Source organism: Rissa tridactyla, chromosome 7 (genome assembly GCF_028500815.1).
Source record: "Rissa tridactyla isolate bRisTri1 chromosome 7, bRisTri1.patW.cur.20221130, whole genome shotgun sequence".
Lineage (NCBI taxonomy): Eukaryota > Metazoa > Chordata > Aves > Charadriiformes > Laridae > Rissa > Rissa tridactyla.
In genome coordinates, this window is record NC_071472.1 from 45,336,417 (window position 1) to 45,358,889 (window position 22,473).

The 22,473-nt window shown below is 48.4% G+C and overlaps 1 protein-coding gene across 1 annotated transcript in view; it reads left to right on the plus strand.

The window, feature by feature from the left end:
- Window positions 1–22,473, plus strand: part of LOC128912415 (S-adenosyl-L-methionine-dependent tRNA 4-demethylwyosine synthase TYW1-like) — a gene marked incomplete at its 5' end in the record, with an annotated part of 119,835 nt that overhangs the window by 68,695 nt on the left and 28,667 nt on the right. Inside the window, one exon of the mRNA XM_054208252.1 lies at window positions 18,355–18,465. Within this exon, the coding sequence (XP_054064227.1) occupies window positions 18,355–18,465 (111 nt within the window). The remainder of the gene's footprint in view (window positions 1–18,354; window positions 18,466–22,473) is intronic.

The following is a 22,473-nucleotide window of genomic DNA, read 5'->3' on the forward strand; positions in this document are numbered from 1 at the left end:
GCTTTCAGCGATGCCCAGTTACTTCATGCTTATGTCTCTGCACTTGAGAGCACATCACACGCGGGAGCGGGACTGAGAAGAGGTGAACCTTGCCCATGACTGTCCCCTTTAGACGGGGGTACATGGGGATGTCCCTCCAGTAGGTATAAGCAGTCCAGATCGGGCGTGCAGTCTGTGATGGTCACCCAGTGGTCCTGGGGCACGTGAAAGAGCTTGTGTCCTGGTTTGAGGTAAAACAGAACCAACTTTCTGTTCAGTAATTTTACTTCTTAGCGAGGCCTCTTCTCACTCTCTGACATTAACAGCATGTTGTGCTGAAAACGGTTTGTTCAGAGTGATAAGACCAATGTTTACAGTTCGTGCCAAGGAATGGTACGCAGAGAGGCTCTTGCTTACGCTCCCTGCTGTAACAACCAAGGTCAGCTAATTTCGTTATTTGCCCCGTTGGAGGGTCGGAAGCGGAAAAGCGTAGAGGGGTCCCACCTTTGGGAGGAGCGGACAGGACGGGTGACCCAAAATTGACCAACAGGGCATTCCATCCCATCTGCCCCATGCTCACTGTAAAAGCTGAGGGATCCAAAGGGTCAACGCTCTTCCTTTAATGGCCGACATCCGAGGAGGACCCTGTCTGTTCATCTGCCTTTGATCCCGATCTATGTGTTCTAACTCCAGCTCTGGAACACAGTTCCCACCCGTCGCCGAGTCCAGTCTGGGACTTCCCCAGTGCCTGCTGGTGACATCATCCTGGGAGCTTAATAGGGTTTTGTATATACTGTAATCTATTTAATGATTTTCCTTTTTATTTTATTATTAATATTTCATTAGTTTAGTTTCTTCTAAACTCGTAAATCTCTTTATCTCTCCTCCTCCTCTCCGTGCACGAGAGGTTGGAGGGGGGGGAGCATCTGTCGCTGGCCATTGGCCAATTTGGCCAAAACTATGACAGCTTGTAGTGGGTTTCAGCACGCTGAGATAGGAGAGGCAGTTGCCTGCAGTGGATTGCTGGATGCATCTTCATGTGGCTGCAAGGGGACCGGGGTGCCGCACAGAAGGGTAGTGGCAGTTCCTCGGCCAGCAGAAATGATTCTCGCTTGTGAGCTGCTGGGCTGCAGGGTCTCCAGACGCCACTCTGTGATGCTGCCCTAGCGGTGGGACTGGGGCAGCCAGGAGGAAGCTCTCGGCAGACGGAAACGGTGGGGTGAGGGCTGAGGAGCTCAAGTATCACTCCCTGCTCTGAAGCGGTGATGGCTACGAATTTTCCTAGAGTATATCTGTAGGGAGCAGTCCTGTAAACCAGTGGGAGCTTGAAAGGAGTCCAGGTCCTCGAGGCTAAAGCTCAGAGGGTCACGACTCAAAACAAAGAGCCAGATACAAAGCCTGTGGGAGCTGCTAAAAGGCTCCCAGTGCTGCATCTGAATGCTCGGGTAATGCTGGTGGGAAAGGGTTTGGAGGGGGGCGATGGTGGCCACCGGCAAACAGCGGTTTTGCTGCAGCAGGATTGATCTCCAGACCCCGAGCGTGTTGCAGAGTGCTGTTCAGGGGCTGCTTGTACAAGCCTGCCCATGCGGAGCATCATTCCTGTGCGGAGCGTTGTTCCCATGCGTGCTCGATGGGGAATGTCCACTCTCCACGCGACGCCTCCTGGCATGTCTGGCTGTGGCCCAGCGCTGGGTAGGAGTGCTGTCAGTCCCCAGCTCAAGCTGGAGCTCGGCTATTCAATAGGATGGGCAGTTAAAACGTTGAAAGCTTATTTACCTTTCCATCATGTTTGTTACTTTAGAGTCTAACTCCTAAGTTAGGGCTTTACAAGAGCGGTAGGCTTGCAAGGATTGCTTAATTAATAAAAAAGAAATTTATTTCAGACTCCTTGTTTATGTTGTGCTTTGTCAAACGAAATGGGCAGGATTTTCAGCAAATTGTGGTTGGGCTTTCAGATCTATTTTTAGGTGGTTTGGACAAAACCCAGAAGACAAATATTATAAATCCTTTGCTTCGCAGACTGCGAGAGTGATTTTTAACGAGGCAATTATGTTTTTATGGAGGATTAAACTCTGCTTTCATCGCTTGACTCTTGAAGTTGCGTTGCTAGTTTGTTGTTTCCTGAGATAACGAGTGTCAGTTCATTCTGTGATTCTCTTAAATACAGTAGCCCCTTCCCAGGCTGCGGTGGAGCCGCCGTGCCGTGCCATACCATGTCGTTAGCCACGCACCTGTCCCTCTGCAGCGCCGGCTGCTGCTCTCTGTGAATTACACCCATCGAAGGGCTGCCGTTTTGTCAAATCACAGATTCTCTTTTCACCTTACTGACGCGATGCCTCTTTGTTTTTCATTATCCTGCAATCGTTTGCTTAAACCATCCTTGCTTAAACCATCATTAGTACAGAATTATTTAAAATGCAGATTATTCTTCCATCCTGTATCCCCCCTTGCTGAACAAAAGGCACTGGTTTTGAGGAATATCCTTTTAGAGCCCTGCAAAATTTCAGTGGGATGTTATTTTCCTGGCTAAGATTTCCAACTACAGAGGTCTGTAAGGAAGCGTCCAAATCTTTGGCTGGATGTATAAATAACTGCGGGGGTAGCTTAAAAATCCTGAGCACCTGGGAGCTGACGTGGGGGAGGCTGGGTTCCTCCGCTGGATCCAAAGTCACTTTGGTGGATGTTCAATTCATTCTTCAGCCAGGAGCGTTTGGCTAAAGTTGGGCCCTGTTTTCAAACTGCTTTTATCCCTCGCTTTCTTTCTTTTTTGTGCATACAAATGCCATTCAGGCTTTCTCTTTCAGTTCTTCAATCTGTGTGTTAAGATACTTGGCACATTGTTGTTCGAGGCGAACTTTCCTCCTTGTTGCCCTCTCTGGGGCTCCCCTCCTTCTCTGTAGTTTGGTCATAATTGTCCTTCTCTTGTCTTCCTGTCCTGGTTTGAGCGACACAGGACTAATTTCTCTTCTAATGCCTGGGAAAAACGCACTTTTAGAAGACTCTAGTGTCTGAATTCTTGAAAATACTTCTTTTATAGCCAGCTATGGTATGTGGGATTCAAGGTCTCGGTGTTTTTGGGTTGCCACGTTGGGGATGAGGAGGAGCGAGACCCAGGCACTTGACCGAAGCTGCCAACGGGATTATTTCATACCATGAATGTCACTTTCACTAGAAATCAGAAAGTTTGATGAGAAGTTTTCTCTCTCTCCCTTGATGGTGGCGGTCCAGAGAACTTGTTGCCCCGGTGCTGGAGCCCTGAGCCCTTCCCTTCCTCCTGCAGCCGCCGCGCTCGCAGGGTCCCACAGTGGTTGTCCCTGTGGGGAGCGCATGGCTGAGTATAATCCTCATATATTTCATATTGGTGTTGGGGTCGATATTGTTTCTTTAGTATTATTGTTAATTATTTAGCCTTATCCTATGAAATCTCTTTATATTTCAGCCCTTGGGTTTCTTTGTTTTCCCTGATTACCCTTCCCGGGTGAGGAGGGGTCATCAGGTGAGAGAAAAAGTGTCTAAACCACAACAAATTTTTATGGGTTTTTCAAACTTCCTTGCACTGCTGGGGTTACAGCGGGGCACTAGGAAGTGAGGTGTTTGGAATGGTGCCTCTCCAGCAGCGCCGTACCAGGTGCCGCAGGCTGCCCTCCTCTTTGGCCAAGCATTCCAGCCGGAGACATCGGGTCCTGGAGCCAGAGGGACCTGGCAGCGTGGAGCTGTAGCTGGGACGCTCTGGGGAATGTGAAACAAAAGGGGGCTGTAGGAAGTCCCAGAGTTCTTTCAGCACTTTCCCATCCCAAGTCTGGCTCTGGATGCCTCTTCTTTCCCACATGTGACCAGACACAAGTGTCTGCCCCATCCCAGAATCACCACAGAATGGTTTGGGTTGGAAGGGGGACCTTAAAGATCATCTAGTTCCAATGCCCCGCCATGGGCAGGGACACCTCCCACTGGAGGTCCGTCCTGTGACCTCGCATGCAAAGTGCTGGCCCAGGGGAAAGTCGAGGTGTCTACTCAGCTTGACTAGAAATCATTTTTATGGTCAGATCAAAGCAAATCGGTGATTCTCCTGGATTTTGACCCTCTTTGGCGAAGGGGCTGTTTTGCAGATGGGATGGAGCCAAGGTGGCCAAGCGGGTTGGCTCGTGGCCGAGCTCCTGCGCTCGTCCTCACTTTGTGTTGAAGAGCAGCAGCTGGAGCGGGACAAAGAGCTTGTCACTCGGTGCCTGCGTGGCAGGTCCCCACTGCTGCGGCAGCTGCTGCTCGACCCCTGGGGCTGCTGCCGCGCTCCGTTGGAAGACGCCCATGCGGAAAAGGTCCTGATCTCGCCTACGTTTGGGAGCCTTCACAAGAGCAGCCCCTGTCAAGCTACTGGTTTAAGTCCTTTCAAAGTCAGCGGGACCTGGGCACAAACTCGGAGGGTTGCTGGAGGCTTTTATCCTGGTGAAAGCGCTTTTTTTTTTTTTTTTTTTTGAGTTTCACGAGTTTGCTTTCTGCTCAGATTTGAGCCTGTCTTGGGTTGTGCTACCTCTTTGGCGCAGGGCTCGGTGGGAGCGCTACCCGGGCTCCTGCTAATGCTTTTGCTGGCTGTTTGGTGTTAAACATACTCTGTTTCCCCAGGAAATGAAATATCGTCGGGCTGTGTGGTCTGTTTAACAGCAAGCTTGAAGTGTTTTTTTGCTGATGATTTGATATGATGTGTTTTAATGCTGTTCTTCTGTTTTAAGTTACATTGCGTTGGACATTTTCCCCTTGGTATAAATGTTACATGATAATTCCTTGAAACTGCCCTAGAAATATTGAAAAGAAAGAGAGAATCACTGGAATGCTGTTGGTGCTGATTTACAAGAGTAAGTGTATTAAAAACGAGTCCATGAAAAATGGATAAGGAGCAGTCGTGGTTCTGGATTTACTTAAGAAGAATGTTTTTAGGGCTCAGAACAAAGCTGTTGCTCTATTTTGTTTTATTTCTAGAGATTTTTAACTAAACAAACTGATTAATTTCTGCTGAAGTGTGAAGCAATAAAGTAGATTACAAGGAATAGGTGGCGAGTACAGGAAGAATGATTACAGAGGGGGTTGTGATTTAGGATGCTGGTTTAGGAAGGTAAGATAATGAAATCTGATTTATTTTCTCCTTGGTTTCCAGTCCAGATCACTTATTCTTGTGCTTCGTACATCAGCAGGGCTGAGGGGCTTTTCTGGCTTAAAGTTTTGGCTTGGGAATTAAGAGCTGATGTGCTTGTCTCACTCCAGGATTGTCTTTTTATTTTGAGACAGAATTTCAAAGCTGGTCAGTACAAACCGATTTTGTATGATATGAGAACAGTCATCACACTGACTGATTTCTGTCTTAAAAAACAAACAAACAAACCACAACCTTGTGCAAACCAAACGTCCAGCTTTCATGTTTCTGCAATTATTAATCGTGACTTTTTTTTCATCTTTTTTTTCAAGGCTCTAGAAGAATAAGAAATTTCGTGTGGCTTTCAGACTTGCCACCTCAGAACAATAATACTTCCCAGAGAGAATTTTGTTTCTTACATGAGTGTATTAAAACAGAAGGAATTACGGTCTGCTTTGCTCCTTGGCCTCGTCTAAGGGGACTGACTTGGCACCCCGGTGTCAAGACGAGATCCAGTCCCTCTTTTGGATGCGTGCACCTTGTCATGGGTTTTGTTGCCTGATTCTCTTGCAAGGAGCAGGAATGGCTTTTGCATGAAAAGGTCATACCAAGTTGGTGGGGGCATTTTTAAAAGTTTGGTGTTTCTTTTTTTAAAAAAAAACCAACCTCCTAGTTTCTTGGGCATTAGAACTTGGCTGCTGAGCTGGAGCTGGTGCAGGGTCTTTGTTTTGCCGCTTTAAAAAGAGGGGGGGTGGTGATGAGGTTGGTTTTCTTCCCCGTCCTGGGGATGACGTGGGGACAACTCTTGCGCTGGGAAATCCTGGGCAAAGACCCAGGGCTTCGGTGCTGATCTGCAGGTGAATGCCGGGATTGAGCGTGCTCGCTTTCCTGGCAGTAAAATCCAAGTTCTGAGCTTTGCTCTGGTTTTCCAGCGGGGTAGCTAATGTCTTAATTATCCTATGGTAATAGGCACCTTTTTTAGCAATGAAGACAAAGCCTCCACTTGCTTTAAACTGGTGTATTAATAGCAAATGCTTGAACAATGTGTGTTTTTAGTAGGTACCTACGCAGCATAACCTATTCAGGTTTTTTGCGTTAATGACTGTATTAGCCTGAAGAAAGGAAGCTGAAAACTTTAGTTCTCTGTGTTGAGTTAATCTTTGAAAGGAAAAAAAAAAAAACCACCCTCCTCTGCTGTGCAAATCTGCCCAGGAGAATGCTCTCAGGTGTTTGCAATGTGACTTTTAGGAGGACGTCATCTCTCCCGTGCCCGTGTGCAGGGCTGGTTGTGTAGTGATAGATGAGCCCGAATGAAGTGATGAGCCTTTTTTTTAAGGGGAGGGTCCTGGTTGCCAAAAAAATAGATTAATCTGCTGTCCTTTCAAGGGCACTGAGGCTCGCCCTGACGGTGTTCTCCTGGCGCCCGATGGGTGCCCCGGCTCTGCTGCAGAGCTCCTGGGAGCCTGGAGGCTCAGCAGGGCTGGATTTGGGAGAGGTAAAGTGACCTCCAGTCCTCTCGGAGAGACTCTGTCTCCAGGCTGAACGAGAAGGGCTTGGAAAGCTGTGAAATTTGGGGTGTGTTGGCGTTCGAGAGTTCCTTCTGCTGTGTTTCGGATCTTTTATCCTTCTCGGGGTTTTATGCATAAAGATGCGTGTTATTGAATATGGTGAATAGATACTTGGCTGCAGGGTTGGGGTTTTTTTTTCTGATCACATCCCTGTGACGAGTAATTTCCAAGCGTGGAAATTGCTTTGATATCTTTATTCAGGACTCGCTCACTTTGTGAGACGTTGCATAACCCGACAGCGGGAACCGCATCGAGTCTTCGCGGAGGGTGGCTTCTCCCTTCACAGGGGCTGTGGCCAGGAGCCTGCCAAGAGCAGCAGCGCTGCGCCGGGATGGCACACGCCATTCAGGTTTTTAGGCTGGTTCAGTATCACGGTCAGAGTGGGTCCTCGCCAGCTGGGAAGCTCTGAAAATGTGTCACGAAGTCAGTTTGCAAGCCGAGCCTGTCGTTGAAGGGAATAAGAAATATTAATGAAACTAAGGAGCTGGCTTTTGAAGTGGCTTCCTGCTCATCATCTGATACCTGCAGAGGATTTGTGAAGTTGTGTGAAAGAAAGAGCAGTTTTTGCTTAGAGTCTGCGCTGTAATTTCTTCTCCTCCAAGAGCGCTGTTTCCACTTAAGCAGAGCAGTGTTTCTATTGACAATTTTGGTTTTGTTACTTCAGTTGCGTGAGCTGCAAAATATGGATTTGCATTGAGTTGTGTGTGAATGAGATGTCATTTTTCTAGCAATAAAATTGTTTTATCTATATCCAAGGAAAGGCATGTGAGCGTTCAGAATATCTGGCTTTAAGCCAGCGAGTAGAAATCTGGGTTTTGTTGTATTTATTTCCAAACAGTAGGACGCTGTAACTCAAAAGAGTGAGTTCAAGTGACAAAATCCAAGGTGAGGGTCTTGTGGGACCTCAGTGCACGGTTTGGAGGAGGAGGTTCGTCTCCTCTCTGCTCTTTGCAGTCCCATGAGGTCCAGTCCTGCTCCCAGTGCCCCCCTGCCCCAGCCGAGCTCGTCTCCATCCGTCAATCCAGTGACTTGCTCTTCGCAGCACGGCTGATGTGTTCCCCCCTCTCTCTTCCTCCTGAGATTAGACCTGAGATGTTTTATGAAGAATAATTATATTTGATCTACGAGAAGATGAATGTTGAGGAGGAGGGAATTAGAAAGAAATGATAAAAAAAAAAAAAAAAAGCCTCAATCCCTCTTGGTTATTGAAGCAAGAAGGGAGCACTTTGTCAAACTGACAAGTGAATCCTTTATTAACATCTCCTGGGCCAGCAGATGCTGGGAGAGCAGTGTCACCTCCCAGGCTCCGTCTCGGTCCGAGGTGTGTTCGGTGCTTTGGCCGTCGGCAAAATATGCGCATGCAGAAAATGCTCATTTGCAACTGTTACAGGACTAGGAAAATTTTAGGATGTTTTCAAAGGAAAGCGTAACCACCCTGGCAATGGGCAGAAACGTCAGTGCTGTGGTGCTGCTGCGAGGGCTGGGCTTCACGGTGGGGACGTCACCCCGCTGCGCTCCCAGCTGGGTTGCGCAGCCCCAGCAGCGCCCGGCGGGGTGTTTGAGGGTGAGCTGCTGGAGGGGTGCAGGCTGCAGCACCCTGGAGACTCGTCCAAGGTTCACCCAAGTCTCGGCCACCCTGCGGGAGACGGAAGGAAGGAGCCGTATCCCCGTCTGCTGTCCCCGATCGTGGGTTTGAGCTCTGGCCGCGGGGCGCTGCTGTTGCTGGGACCAGGGCATGAGACACTCTTGAGACAAAAATTTTGATCTCTTTGTCTGCTGAGTGAGGCGCCAGGATCTCAGGTCTGCTTAACGAAATGTATTTGATAGTAAGTATCCTTCCCTCGTCCCATTCAGGTCTGTTTTCCCTTGTGCCCTCTTCTGGCATTGAGGAGATGCAATGCTTTTTGGGGTGGCTTGGAAAGACTTTTAGCAAGAGTTGCCTAAAGTGAAAATGCTGCTTTTCCCCAGGTTGGTTCTTCGTTCCTTTGTCCTCACGTCTACTTTGTCTTCAGGTGTTGGAGGAACAGAAGGCTGAGCTGGCCCCTGTTGTATTGCATTTTTGGCGCCCCATTATAAAAGGGTGACAGCTGCTATATAGTTTTCAGGACGCAACGAGAGAGAGAGCGCGATATCTCTGTTTCTTGAGCGTGCTGCCAAGACTGATGTGGTTTGTGTCCTCCAAAGAGTAAGATCTGAAAGACTTTGGAGGAACAGGTCATGGTGTGGTATGTGCCAAAGTAGTTCTCAATGTTTTTCTTCCTTTTAAGATATTTTTCCTTCTTTTAAGATATTTCTTGGACAATATTTGGTATGAAGGTGCCTTTAATGGACCAACCACCACAAACAGTCCCAAAGAAACCACATGTGCTATATTTTAGAAAAGTCTGCTATGATAACCTGAGCAAAGGTTTGGGAAGGCGAGGGGTATTTGTATAAAACTGCTCAGTTTCTACCCATATGCTCAGTGTCCTGTGCGGGCAAAAGCACCTCATTAACTGCTTTTTATACCTGGTTTTGTGGGTTGAGAGGTGGAGAAGTTCATCAGAACTGGGTAGGATCACAGAAACGTGTTGTCTCTTCTCCTGAGCGCGGTACACTGGCCTGAAGGAACATCTCCCAACATGAAGGACTCACAGGACCTGGTGCTTCTTGTCCTTAAGCAGCAGCACAGGCCCTTTCTGATGCTATTTTGGCAGCTTTTAAGGGTTGGCTTCGTGCTTCTGCCCTGTGTTGTGATCCGTGCTCATTGCTGTTATGATGACATGCTCTGTCAGAGTCACATCTCCTCCAAGTCAAGTGATTTACCAGCAGTAAAAGCATTGCTGACCCCTGAGCTTTGGGACAGAGAGGGGATTTCCTGGTAGAGAAGGGCAGTCCTGTAGGGATGCTGCTTTCTGGGGCATGGAGCACGTGTGGGTGCCTGGAGGAACCCAACGATGATGCTACTTAACCTCTTTGGGAGGCTGCTGAGGTTTTTGGCAGGGCTGGACTCCCCTGTCCTTAGCCCTCCCGGCTACATGGTGAATGCGGTGTGACCTGCAGCCATGCAACAGTTTTGTGTGCCTTGCAGGGACAGAGAGGTGACCTCTTTTCCCCCGCTCAGCTGCAGATGGGAGCAGAAGCGTCAGGATGTCCAGTGCAATGTTCTGCTGCAGCCCCGTGAGGAGACTGATTGGGCCTGGAGTGCAGCCAAGGAGGCTTCATTTGCCTTTTGAGTGTTCGTAACTGCAAAAATAACCCTTTAATAGTCGGTTACTCTGTTTCTGAGATCAGCTCTTTGTGGAGCATGCTCTTCAGTCATGATCTCAATCGGGAAAAAGCTGGAGATTGCTGCTGAATGCTCTCCTTCTGCCTGGGCTGGATGTATGTCCTCGGCCCTCAGAGCAGTGGATTACGTTGGAGCGAGGACACATCCCATCCGGACGCTTTCCGTGGAGGTCTGCAGGTGTTGTGCCATAAAACTGCTCTGATGACTCTCTGCTTTTCCTAGTATCACTTTAAAAGTTATCCTGATGTCACGGATAGAAATATTTGACATGGTTATGATTAACAGCGATTCAAAATTTAATAACGATTTGAGGTAGATCAAGAGGTTGAATTTTAGCAGCGCTTAACCATTAACTGATTTAAAGGTGTACAAAGTGATTTAACAAAATAATTGAACAGTGACTTAATTACAGATTTGAAGATGACAAGATTCACACTGACTTATAAGGTATCCCAAATCAATACATACACACGTAAGCAAAATCACAGATCTCAAATTAATTCGTATACATCTAAGCAAAAGCATATAAACACATACACACGGGGCTCTGCTGGAATCAAAATCTGTTAGTAGCGGTGACTAATGAGCTGATGGGTACCCCTTTTAACTCCTACACATGCATGGACAAACGAAAGAACATCCATATCTGTAAAAGCTAACATGAATATTGGATGCATAGAATCACAGAATGTGTTGGGTTGGAAGGGACCTCTAAAGGCCATCTAGTCCAGCCCCCCTGCAGTCAGCAGGGACATCTTCAACCAGATCATGTTGCTCAGAGCCTCATCCAGCCTGGCCTTGAACATCTCCAGGGATGGGGCCTCCACCACTTCTCTGGGGCAACCTGGGCCAGTGTCTCACCACCCTCAGTGTAAAGAACTTCTTCCTAATGTCTCATCTAAACCTGCCCTGCTCTAGTTTAAACCATTGCCCCTCGTCCTATGGCTCCATGCCCTTGCAAACAGCCCCTCCCCAGCTTTCCTGTAGGCCCTTTAGGGACTGGAAGGCCACTATAAGGTCTCCCCGGAGCCTTCTCTTCTCCAGGCTGAACCCCCCCAGCTCTCTCAGCCTGTCCTCACAGCAGAGGGGCTCCAGCCCTCGAATCATCTTCGTGGCCTCCTCTGGTCCCTCTCCCAACAGTTCCGTGTCCTTCTTGTGCTGAGGGCAGTAAAGGTGGAGAGGTCGCTGAAAGAGAGACAAGCCTACAGTTTAAAAACTTCCCTTTTCATGAGTTTAGAGTCCAGCTCAGACAATGGGATATTCTGGTACTTTCCACCAGAATTTGCTAGATCTTGGGGTCTTGGTATCCCCCCTCTGCGGCTGCAATCCGTATATTGTCAGGAGTGATTGTCTGTAGTTATTATTTTCAAATGGTAGGAGTGAGAGGAGCCGGGCACGCTAAGGGGTTGCCGTAGTGTGGTGGTCCGTTGCTCTCCACCTTTGCTTTCTTTCATGTTGGACCATTATATGATGCTCTGGTTCCTTTGTGTCATTATGTGGCCCAGGTGGGGTGGAAATGAAGCCCTGATGGAGGGGGGGGCTGCACCCCCACACCTGACTTCCCCGGCCTTGGCTAGGTTTGCCTCAGCGTGCTCAGCTACTCTGCTCTGGGCTCCCAGTTCTTCAATAAGGTCCGTAATTGCTGGTTATTTCATCTCCCTTGCTGACGACCTGATGGGCGGTAGGGCTCCCGCGCCAGCTGTAATTAAGCTGCGGCCTGCGCTGCCTGGTGCCCTCCCAAATCGTTGCTTTGTGCCGGTGCTCGCCCCGTCTAATGGAATCTTCTCTAAAAGCAGCTGCTTGTGATCCTTCCTCGTGGAGCCACTCTGCGTGCTGCCCTTGGTTTTCCTCCTGAAAGGCGCCTGTGAAAAACCTCTGACTTCTGGAAGGGCAGGACGGGAGCTGTTGAGGTGGGATGGCCCCTCTGGCACTGCCTCGGCCAACCCTTCTGCTCAAAGCAGGACCAGCTCGGTGGGTTGGATGTGAATATCTCCAATCCTGGAGACTTCTCAACCTCTCCGGAAACCCCTTCTGGTGTTCAGTCGCCCTCCTTGTAGAAATTTCACTTCAAAATGCAATTTTCTCTGCTTCAGCCTGTGCCCGTTGTCCTTTCCCTGGGCATTGCTGGGAAGAGTCTGTCTCCATCTGCTTTATTCCCCCCACCAGGTATTAATGGTATTTATTTACAAGGACATGTTCTCTTGGTTTCTTTCCCATCTCTTCTTTTCCTTTGCCACCCGATGGGTATTCGTGGTCCTGCCAGGCTCCAGAGCTGCCCCTTCCTGGGAGGTCGATCATCTGCGTAAAGAGCTTTTGGGCGTTAAATAGACGCGGTTCCACATCCTCAACTTTCACCCCTTCGAAAGGCTCGTTATCGTGTTAGCTTTTTCTTTTCTGTTAATGTTATTCTGATGGCTGTCTGAAGTGAAATAATGGTTGCTTTTCCTGGAAACGCGGGGCGTAAAGCATTGCAGTCTGGTTTTATATCCTGATGGTTTAGATCGTTAAATTCTCAGGGCTCAAGCTCTTATTTCTTGTTTTTCAGAGCTTATAGGAGGATCTCCTGGGGCCCTATTGTACAACCAAATACAAATAATACATTAATAAAACAGGATTGTGTATTTGTACTGCTGGCAGTCCGTAAGGATTACTTGTATATAACGTTTTGCGGTGTTAGGCCCTAAGTCATTTTGATCCGTCCCTTCTACCGCTTTAAAAAAGTGACTTTTCTCTCTGCTCAGACAACGCTCGAGAGTTGTTGCCTTCTGGAAAGAGGTTTCTTCAGTCCCGATATTAATTTCTGCTATTTCTACCTTTTCTCTGGATCCCTTTGGCGCAGTGTTTTGGTTTCTTTTACCTGTTTCTTTCGTGATTAGTTAATACAGTTTTTGTGATAGTTCAGTTATTGCAGTGATGGATAACACACGTGGGCTGCAGTTAGTGCCTGTCAGTTAGTGCTGCCCTGTGGGGGGAGAAGCCCTTTTAATGTGCTTGTAGCAGTTTTGGTTTTATGAAGTACTTGAACTTTAAAGTTAGACTTCTAAAATGATCTAGGATGTATATTAGAGAGTATTTAAAAACGAGATTTAAACAGGGGAAAACCTCTCCCTTCCTGCAGAGCTTCATTGCCGTGAGAAGAAATGCTCACTGAAGCGTTGTACTCAATGTACGTTAGAAAATGTTGCGATAAAAGTAAAATGATGAGGTTTCATCCTCTCCGCAGAACTGGTCTTGCAGTATTGCCTTTGCTCGGCTCTGCCAGCACTCCTCCTGCGTTCAGCCTGAGCTTCCAACCATTTTTTGGTGGCATTTTATGTTTGCTCCCTCTGCAGAATGAGTGCAAAATGAATAAATACTTTAATTTTTTTTTCAGGAAAACCGTTTGCATGTCTCAGCCCAGTTCCAAAGTGAGAGAGAGAACGGATTGTTAAGAGCTCCGAGAACAATGCACGGACAGCGATTGGGGATTAGCTCCTAAAAACTATCTTTTAGATAATAGAAGGAAGAAGTGAGCTGGTCGCAGCACTTGCAGGCACGGCAATGTTGGGCAGAGGGTGTCCCCTCTCACCCTGGCTTGCAAGGTGACAAGTGACTGGACTTCAGACACCAGAGGGGAGGCTGGCAGACTGCTTGATGGTCATCACTGCACATGGATATCCTCTGCCAACATAGGAAATGGTTGTGTTTTTGCTGGTCCCGTTGGGTTACGGTCACGTCTACCTGAGAGCGTGTCCCCCTGCTGCGAGCCAGAAGCAGCTGTTGGTGGCTGCGTGCCTTCACACCAGCTTTCACATCACAACCTCCCTTTGTACTGGTGGCAGCTACTGGGAAGCAGGGGCAGCTCTTCCAGTTGCTGCCAGTATTTCATGGCCTTCCCTGGACCTGCCCCATCTGCTCTGGCAGCTGCAGGGGCCATTTGGGGAACAACCAGACGTGCGTAAGAGAAGTCGATGAGTGCTGGAGGCCGTCCCTGTGATCCCAGGCAGAAGCAGGGCTCTGTAGGGTCAGACCCATGTCTAGGAACCCCTGGGAATCCCTCTCCTCTGTGTCAGCAGAGGACTGGGCCACATGTGTAGAGAAAAGCAAGGAACCTTCCTTTGTGCAGCCTCCTGGAGAGCCATCCCAGGGAGTGAGGTCCCAGTGATGGCTCTAAGTGTAGGGCTGAGGACTGGAGAATAAGAACTAAGCATGTACTTGTTTCCTCTTTAATAACAGTGTATGTTAATCTTTGCAGCCTGATTTCATCCATTTTTAATAGAATAGACTTGGATTTTTTAAAAATATACTGCTTCCACGAGATTTTGGCAAGAAACATGAGCTGCAGGCGGTCCCCTCCAGTGTGGTCTCCTCTGGGGTGTAGATGTTTGGCACACTCCTCTGCCAGCAGGGATGGCGGCAGGAAACAGTGTGGCCCCCTCTTCCCCCCCAAAACAGAGAGTGGTTCTCTGAAATCACAGCATGGCACTTCCTGAGTCGCCTCCCTCTCTGATCAGTTGACTTGCTCCTGGATGCCGTTCATTTTTTATTGCTGCAAGCGGTCCTTTGGTCCTTCCCAGCCCTTAGTAAATGGTTTCTGCCCTTTTGGAGATCTCATAAAGGAAATGAACTTTGGGAGAACACTTGGTGGCATTTTCTAAGCTTGCTCCGAGCAATGTGGCAGTACCGTCGGTGACACTTGTCACATGTATTCCCCAGGGTGGTAGGTGCCCTCCTGAACTGCCAGCACTTAGTTACCTAAAGCTCTTGCCCTCACTGCTCAGCGGAGGTGACGTGCAAAGCTCTAGTTGGTCCACTTCGCGCTTGGGCTAGGTATAAATACTTCTAATTAGTCTATAGGAGCTTTCCGTACATATATTGATGTTATTTTTTTTTCCCTTAAGTCCAGCACTTGAAACCAGTTTCTGCCTGGTTTCTGCCTGGTCCAGTCTCTTACCTGTATGCCATGTTCAAACTCCCTAAATAGTGCCTATCTGCTGTCTGAAGACTAAGTAGATTTTCGAAGACTTTCATCCCACCACCCACAAATGGATTCCCAGGGTTTTACGTCTCCGTGTTACTAAGGCTGAGAGGTTTTCTTTTTTTTTTTCCCCTTTTTTACGTTCTCCGCTGCTGCAGGCTCTCCCGCCGGCAGCGGGGATGCTGCTGGTGCTGGATTTAAGAGGCTGCGCTGTCCCGCTCGCTGCGTGCATGTTGCCAAGCCACGTTTCCGAAGCGCGACAGCGATGACCAGAAGTCTGCTCTTAATTTTAGCACAAGGCCACCCTGCCAAAAAAAGGGACAGGCCTAAAGGCTTCATTTCATGGTGGATTCCCCGCTCTGATGAGTGCACTGGGGACCCAACCTCCCAGTCTGAGGATGGGGTCTGGATCAGCAGCCTTCGGTAGGGGCTGGTATTAAAAATATCATTTTTATTTACTGTTGCCTTGAAGCTGCCTGCGTTTGTTTACCACTGTGAGCTGACCTTTGGGTAGACATTTCTTGATTAATTGGGTATCTAATCGCTGCAGACGATTGACAGGCGTGCGCGTAGCCGAGTTTTTCGTCTTGTTAGATATTTTCCCTCTGGTTTCTTCTTTCCCTGTTACACGGCAAATGATGTGTTTATTTTTTTATATTAGTTCCTCCATTGTTTTTTTCTCATAATTAACTGTTGACTTCATACTTGCCTGTTGTCTCTTGGCCTGAACCTTTCTTTGACCAGTACATTCAAATTGTAGAAGCTGTAGTCTCTTGTTCTTAAGTATGTGCTTCTAAGCGCTGTATAAAGGCCAGATATTTTAATTCTTGTAATATTTGGCCTTCAATAATCGTTGTCTTAATAATTCTTTAAAGTTCTCTTCACAGACTTTTTTTAAAAGAACCTCCGCCTCTAACTTACTTTCTTAACACACTGACTCCTTGTAGGTATCGAATCGAATCCTCCCTTGTGTTTATCCACTGGAGAATTTTGCAGGTTTACCTGGTGCTGTAGGTTCCCAGGACGCTGGGCAGTGAGGGCATCGGGGCACTTCTGCCTGCTCTGGGTTTAGTTCTTAGAACCATAGTATGGTTTGGGTTGTAAGAGATCTTGAAGACCACCCAGTGCCACCCCCTGCCCTGGGCAGGGACACCTCCCACCAGCCCAGGTTGCTCCAAGCCCCGTCCAACCTGGCCTTGAACCCCTCCAGGGATGGGGCAGCCACAGCTTCTCCGGGCAACCTGGGCCAGGGGCTCACCACCCTCACAGCAAAGAATTTCTTCACAATATCTCATCTAAATCTCCCCTCTTCCAGTTTAAAACCCTTCCCCCTCGTCCCATGGCTCCCCTCCCTGATCCACAGTCCCTCCCCAGCTTTCCTGGAGCCCCTTGAGGGACTGGAAGGGGCTGGAAGGTCTCCCCGGAGCCTTCTCTTCTCCAGGCTGAACCCCCCAGCTCTCTCAGCCTGTCCTCACAGCAGAGGGGCTCCAGCCCTCCCAGCATCTCTGGGGCCTCCTCTGGCCCCACTCCAACAGCTCTGTGTCCTTCTGCTGTTGGTGCCCCAGACCTGGACATACCTATGTGTGTAGGTACATAAAGGCCTGCCCCCTGCTTTGTTGGGACTTTAGCTGGAGGTGAAAGCTATTCCTGGTTTTTGTTTGTTTGTCCTTCAGTTATTTGTTAGTAAATAATTTGGAATGCTTCCACTGCAAACCAGTATAGAAAATATTTTTTTTTTCTTGTGGGAAACATGAATGTGTTGGTTTAGGTAAGTGATGTTTTGATTTTTATACTGAGGACAGAGTTCATTTACGTGGCGTGTAGATCAGAGGCGCTGAAGAAGTAAACCCTGGCTAGATGGGGGATTGGTACTGGGGCGTATCGGTTTTATCTGGGGAAGGGTAAGAGCACGAACTTTTTAATAGCCTTGGGCTGGGACTTGGGGTGCTGGGACCTGTCCCTGCTTTGCTCCTGACCAGTGGGTGCTGTGGGAGGTATCGCAGTGGGAAATGGTCTGAGTTTCAGTGATGGAAAGCTCAATTCGGTAGCGGATCTCCTTATTAGCTTATCGTTCTGTATTGAAAAGTGTAATAAACGGAGTAGTGTGCATGCTTCCCACACGTGGTAACCTTGGGCTACGGGCACGTTATGCAGGAGGGAGAATCTCTTAACTCATCCTGAGTCTAAACCTGGACGTTCCGGAGCAGGAGAACTCGATCCCAACCCTTTGCTGTTCTGCAAAGTCCCAGCCATGGTATAAGCCTGGCCACCGCCGGGGAGCCTGGGGTTGCCGTGGATTTGTTACAGTGCTCCTTCACTCTGGCTAAACTGGTGCTTTTGTCACGTTTCACAGTCCACAGCATGCCAAGGAAGGAAAAGGAGCTAATTCAAAAAAACAATTTTGCTGGAAGATTGCTCTATAAATAAATTCCAGAGATAAGAGAAATAAAATGTTAGGGGAAGATGAAGGGAAGGAGAGGGGAAAGATGGAAGCGAGCAGATGTGAGCGGTGAGACTGGACTTGTTCCGTGGCCAAGTGCTTATAGTGACAGTAGAAGTCCTTTTGTCACCAGTAACTTCTTTGGTGGGCAGCCCTTGGAGGGAAAATCAGAATAACTCCAGGGAAAGATGTCCTCAAGTTCTGTCTGCCGCTGGGCACGGGAATGCTTCAGGTCTGGGCATCCCGGAGAGGCAGCGGTGTGGCGAGGAGCTGTGGGATGGAAAAGGACGGGTCTGTGCAGGGACGCTGCCGAGCAGAAATGGGGCTGCCCTGCTGCGGAGGGTACCGAGGGGAGGATGCTGCTCCCGGAGTCCTTAGCGCTGCAGCCACCGCGTTTGTTCCTAATGGTTTGCACCGCGCTTTTTATAAGGCTAGGTCATAAGCAGGGTGTTTTCACCGTTTCCCGGTTGTGATTTTAATTGTCACTTTGTGCTTCCAATAAAATGTTCTGCGTAACTGATGGCAGGAGAGCCTTCTCTCCACGATATCGTACCTCGTGTGCTGGAAGAGTTTGCAGACAGGGGCAGGCCGTGGTCTGTCTGTTCTTCTTCCTCCTGTCCAAGAGTCACCAATGCCAGATGATGCAGCTGGAGAAAATAAAATATCTGTATAGCAACTAATGGTGAAATTTTATGCCTGGGGAAGCAAATCAAAAGAGAGAGAAACTTCCTGTTTATTTTCCCATTAAATTAAAGCTCCTGTAAAGGCAAAGTGCCCGGGATAGGGAAGATAAGTCTTCGTACGGCCAAAGGTGGCTCAGCTCATGGATGCTGCAAGTAGCTTTCTTGAAACATGTGAGGTGGCTCCAGGTTTGGGTCTGGTTTGTTTTAGTCCCTGGGTTCTTGGAATAAATTAATGATTTTTTTTTTTTTTTTTTTTCCTGTTTGAAGCTGCGTGGAAGGCTGGAACGTCCTCCCTGTGTCGGAATGTCTTGCTAATGTAAATTTTCCTTTATTCCAGCAACAGCGCACTGTTTATAGGCTGACACTGGTGAAAGCTTGGAACGTGGATGAACTGAAAGCCTATGCTGACCTGATAGCCCTCGGTAAACCAGACTTCGTCGAGGTCAAGGTGAGCTGCATGGAGCTATGTTTTGGGTTTTTTTTCCATCGGTATTTTACTTTTTTCTTTCCCATTTCCTGCCCCCTCCCAGTCTTAAGCTTACGCAAGTAAATGCGATTCTTCCAGAGATTTCAGTGATGCATAAGGAACTTATCTCTTGCTTTTAAAGTTAGGCAGCCGGGTTTCTAATATTTTATGTGTGCATTTGGAGTAGTGCTCGCTGTTATGCACGACAAGCTTTGTACCAGCCAGCATCAGTTTCTGCCCAACGGAATCATAACCCTCTGGTCTCTTTTTGTATTTCTCGTGAAAGCAGAGACTGATAAATAGATATTCCTTCTTTTATGTCAACCAACATTTTAAACAAAATATTCTAGGAGAAGCTGATAGTTTGTGGTATTATTCTTCCCATCCTGGCCTTGAATTCTGCCAGGGGAAAGGGTGATGATGTCTGGCTTACTGATGTGGTATTTGTCAGGCTGCGCAAAACGGGGAAAATATTACCCTCGGGGAGTGGAAGAGCTCCGAACAGGAGCGTGTGAGTTACAGCAGGGCAGGAGGTGCTTTATGTTGGGATTAATCAATTTAGCATATAGAGAATGTAAAAAAAGGCACATTACAAAGTGTTCTGTAAAGAACCACTATCAGCATTTTCATGCAGCATCTCCCCTGCAGACCGGCACATTTACCTCAGGTCTGTATTTTTGCAGTTCTATTACTTCTGAACTTTCTTTCTCTTTTCTCTTTCCTTTCTCTTTCCTTTTTTTTTTTTTTTAACCTTTATTTACTGCTGCTTTGAAGAAAAAAAACTGGAGTTTGCTGCAATTTCCTTATGAAACAAAACCCAAAGGTTTTGATACTGTCAGTATTGAGAGGTCTCTTTCTCTCTGAATGTGCTGCTGAAGTTGATAGCTTAATAGAAAATCAGATTTTGAGTACGGTTTGGGGAAAAAGCCTCAGTTTTACAATGTGTATCAGACTGTTTTATATTCCTCGGGTAAAACCTAGCAGGAGGAGTGCTCCTATGGGACCCTTCCCACCTTGCATCTCCTGACTCTTACTGCAGCCTGGCAGTACCAGATCCTTTTCTCCAGCGTGCGAGGAGGCAGAGGTGAGCGTGCACGACAGTGTGGAGTATGAGGCTGTCAGTGTACGTGCCACTTAGACTGCTCTGTCATGTGTAGCGACTTTAATTAGTAAAATGAATCAGGTGTAAGTTAATCAATGTTTCTGAGCGCTCTCCAGGGCGAACATCTGTCTCTTCCAAGGTAGAGGGCTGCCGTTCCCTTTGCCTGGAGAAGGGTTCAGCCTTGCAGTCGTGGTTTCCCAGCAGTGTGGAGCTCAGCTCTACCAGGGAAAATCATGCCTCGGACTGCCAGGGAAATAGGCAAGAAGAGGTGATTGTAGAGGTGGTCCTAGATGTACTCCCAACTCTTCCATCTGGGACGGGCTCCTGCCCACGCTGCTTCAGTTGAAAATGTCGTCTTTGCACTCCGAGTACTTCAAAGTGCTTGTCGGGACTCAACCAGCGAGGACATTCTCCGAGGAAGGAACAGGTATCGAGCACTTTGCCATGCTTGCGAAAGTATCTGAGGCAGAGAGGGGCTGTGTGACGTTCTCAAAAGCCACGTAGGGCGGTAGCGTGGCTGGGGCTTCAGCATCGCTCCTGTACCTGCCAGCTGCTGCAGAGGGTTCAAAGGGGTTGCAAGGCAAGGAAGGCAGGGGGGTGCTCCTGGTGCCTGATGGCCACGTGCCATTTGGGTGGGCTTTGGGTCTTTTCATGGACTGATATAAGTGCAAGTTTGCAGTTTGGTTGGTTTTGTTGTTTGTTTTTTTTTAATATAAAGATGTATGCTGCTTAATGTTACTTAATTAAATTTGCAAGCGGGATGCTTTGATCTAGATGTCAGTTGTTCAGAAATATTCCAGCAGGTCAGTGGAGTTCTGCGAGCGCTGGGGACAGAATTGTCTACTGCGGTGCTGATCCTTGCCACATCAAGCTATGGGCCAGAATGTCTCATGCTGGAGTTTCTGCTTCTGTGAATGGTTTAGCATTGTGCCTATGCTATGGCCACAAAAGTGGTCTGTAGTTGGCATGTGGAAGGTCTCTTGTCTTTCCGGGCCCAAGAGCAGTACGCGGGGACACAGGGAAACTCAAGCTTAAGCCTTTTCAAAGGATGCAGCGTTGCTCTCCCTTGTGTCTGCTTGTTGCTGGACTTAGGCTGGGAGCGATGGGAAAGTCTTTCCTTCCCTGGTTACAGCTCTCATTGAAAACCTCAGTGCAGTGTTTCACGGCCTCAGATTCAGTTGTCACAACTTCACAAATACAGATTGCAATCTGTATAGTCAAAGCCCAAAAAAAGTCTTCTACAGCTTGTTCTTCATTTCCAGTCTAGTGGAGGGAGGGCGATTTTCCAAAGCTCTGAAAACTGTACAGCAAGTCTGACAGCTGCTAAGCCCCACAAGGCAGAAGCGAGAGGCTGAGTACAAGAAAACACACTAATTCCTTTTCAGCTCCGGCAGCAGAAATGAGTTGTCAGGGTGCTGCTCCACCTCGTTCACCAGCGGGCTCTGAGATCGTCTCCATTTTTTTTCCATGTAATTGAGCTTTTAAATAGAGCTGTGCTGTCCTGTTATCTTAATTTTGAAGACAGGAAAGCAGGGTTCATGTCCTTGGAAGTATGAAGCACGCCCTTGTGAGCAGCGGTGCTGGTAGCGCCCATTTGCAGTCGGAGTTCAACTGATGTTGTCTGTGTCTGAAACGGACGGTGCAAATCTATGCTGATGCAACTTTTTGGGGTTTAAATGGCACTTCCATCCCTTTTAAAAGTCACAAATTGTTGTGATGTCTTCTCTGGAGCAGTGGATTTGCTTGACATTACATTGTGTTTAATAGGCCCGAAGTTGGACGAAAGGTCTTGCTCACCGACTGTTACATGGGATGTCTTTATGTGAGAGCAGGGGGTTTTTCAACACAGTTGCCTCTTCTTCCTCGCCTTTTTGGAGGTAATGTTCCATAAGGTGGGCACTTGGTGCTCTGCAGAGGGCAGGTAGCTCACACTACATACAGTGTTACCCAGTCAGTGGCCTTATTTGTTTCGCATAGTTTTATCTGCCAGTTCCTGCTGAACAGCAGGGTTTTGAAAGTGTGGGAGATGTGGCTCAGTGGGGAGGTGCAATGGCTGTCTCCTCTTTGCCACGCTCTCTCTGTGACTTTCAAATGCGAGGGGATTACGTGGCTTCTCACCTCAAGCGTGGAACCAATTTTTCCCTTTTCTTGGTCAGAAGGAGGAAGCGGCGTGTTCTGCAGTGGCTGATGGACAAAGAGTTGGGATGCTGTGGAGTAGCGAGAGAGTCCGGCCAAGTACCTACAGAAGTGGCTGGCAGAGAGGATATCACCTTACGGATGGCTTCCTTACTTGGCTGTCCTTCTCTGAAGCATGGAGTGGTTGCTGGTGGGATGGGGTGCCCCCCACGCTGCTGGAGACCGTTGTGTTTATTGTGTCCAGTTCTGGACTCCCCAGTTCAAGAAGAACAGGGAACTACTGGAGAGAGTCCAGTGGAGGGCTGTGAAGATGCTGAGGGGCTGGAGCATCTCTGTGCTGAGGAAAGGCCGAGAGCCCTGGGGCTGTTCAGCTGGAGAGGAGCAGACTGAGAGGGAATCTCATCAATGCTCAGCAATAGCTAAAGGGCAGGTGGCAAGAGGATGGGGCCAGACTCTTCTCAGTGGTGCCCGGGGACAGGACAAGGGGCAACAGGCAGAAACTGGAACACGGGAAATTCCATCTCAACATGAGGAAAAGCTTCTTTCCCGTGAGGGTGGCAGAGCCGTGGTACAGGCTGCCCAGAGAGGTGGTGGAGTCTCCTTCTCTGGAGACATTCCAAACCCGCCTGGAGGCGTTCCTGTGCCACCTGCTCTGGGTGACCCTACTCTGGCAGGGGGTTGGACTGGGTGATCTCTGAAAGTCCCTTCCAACCCCTGTGATTGTGTGTTGCTGCTGTGCCTGCACTTGGACC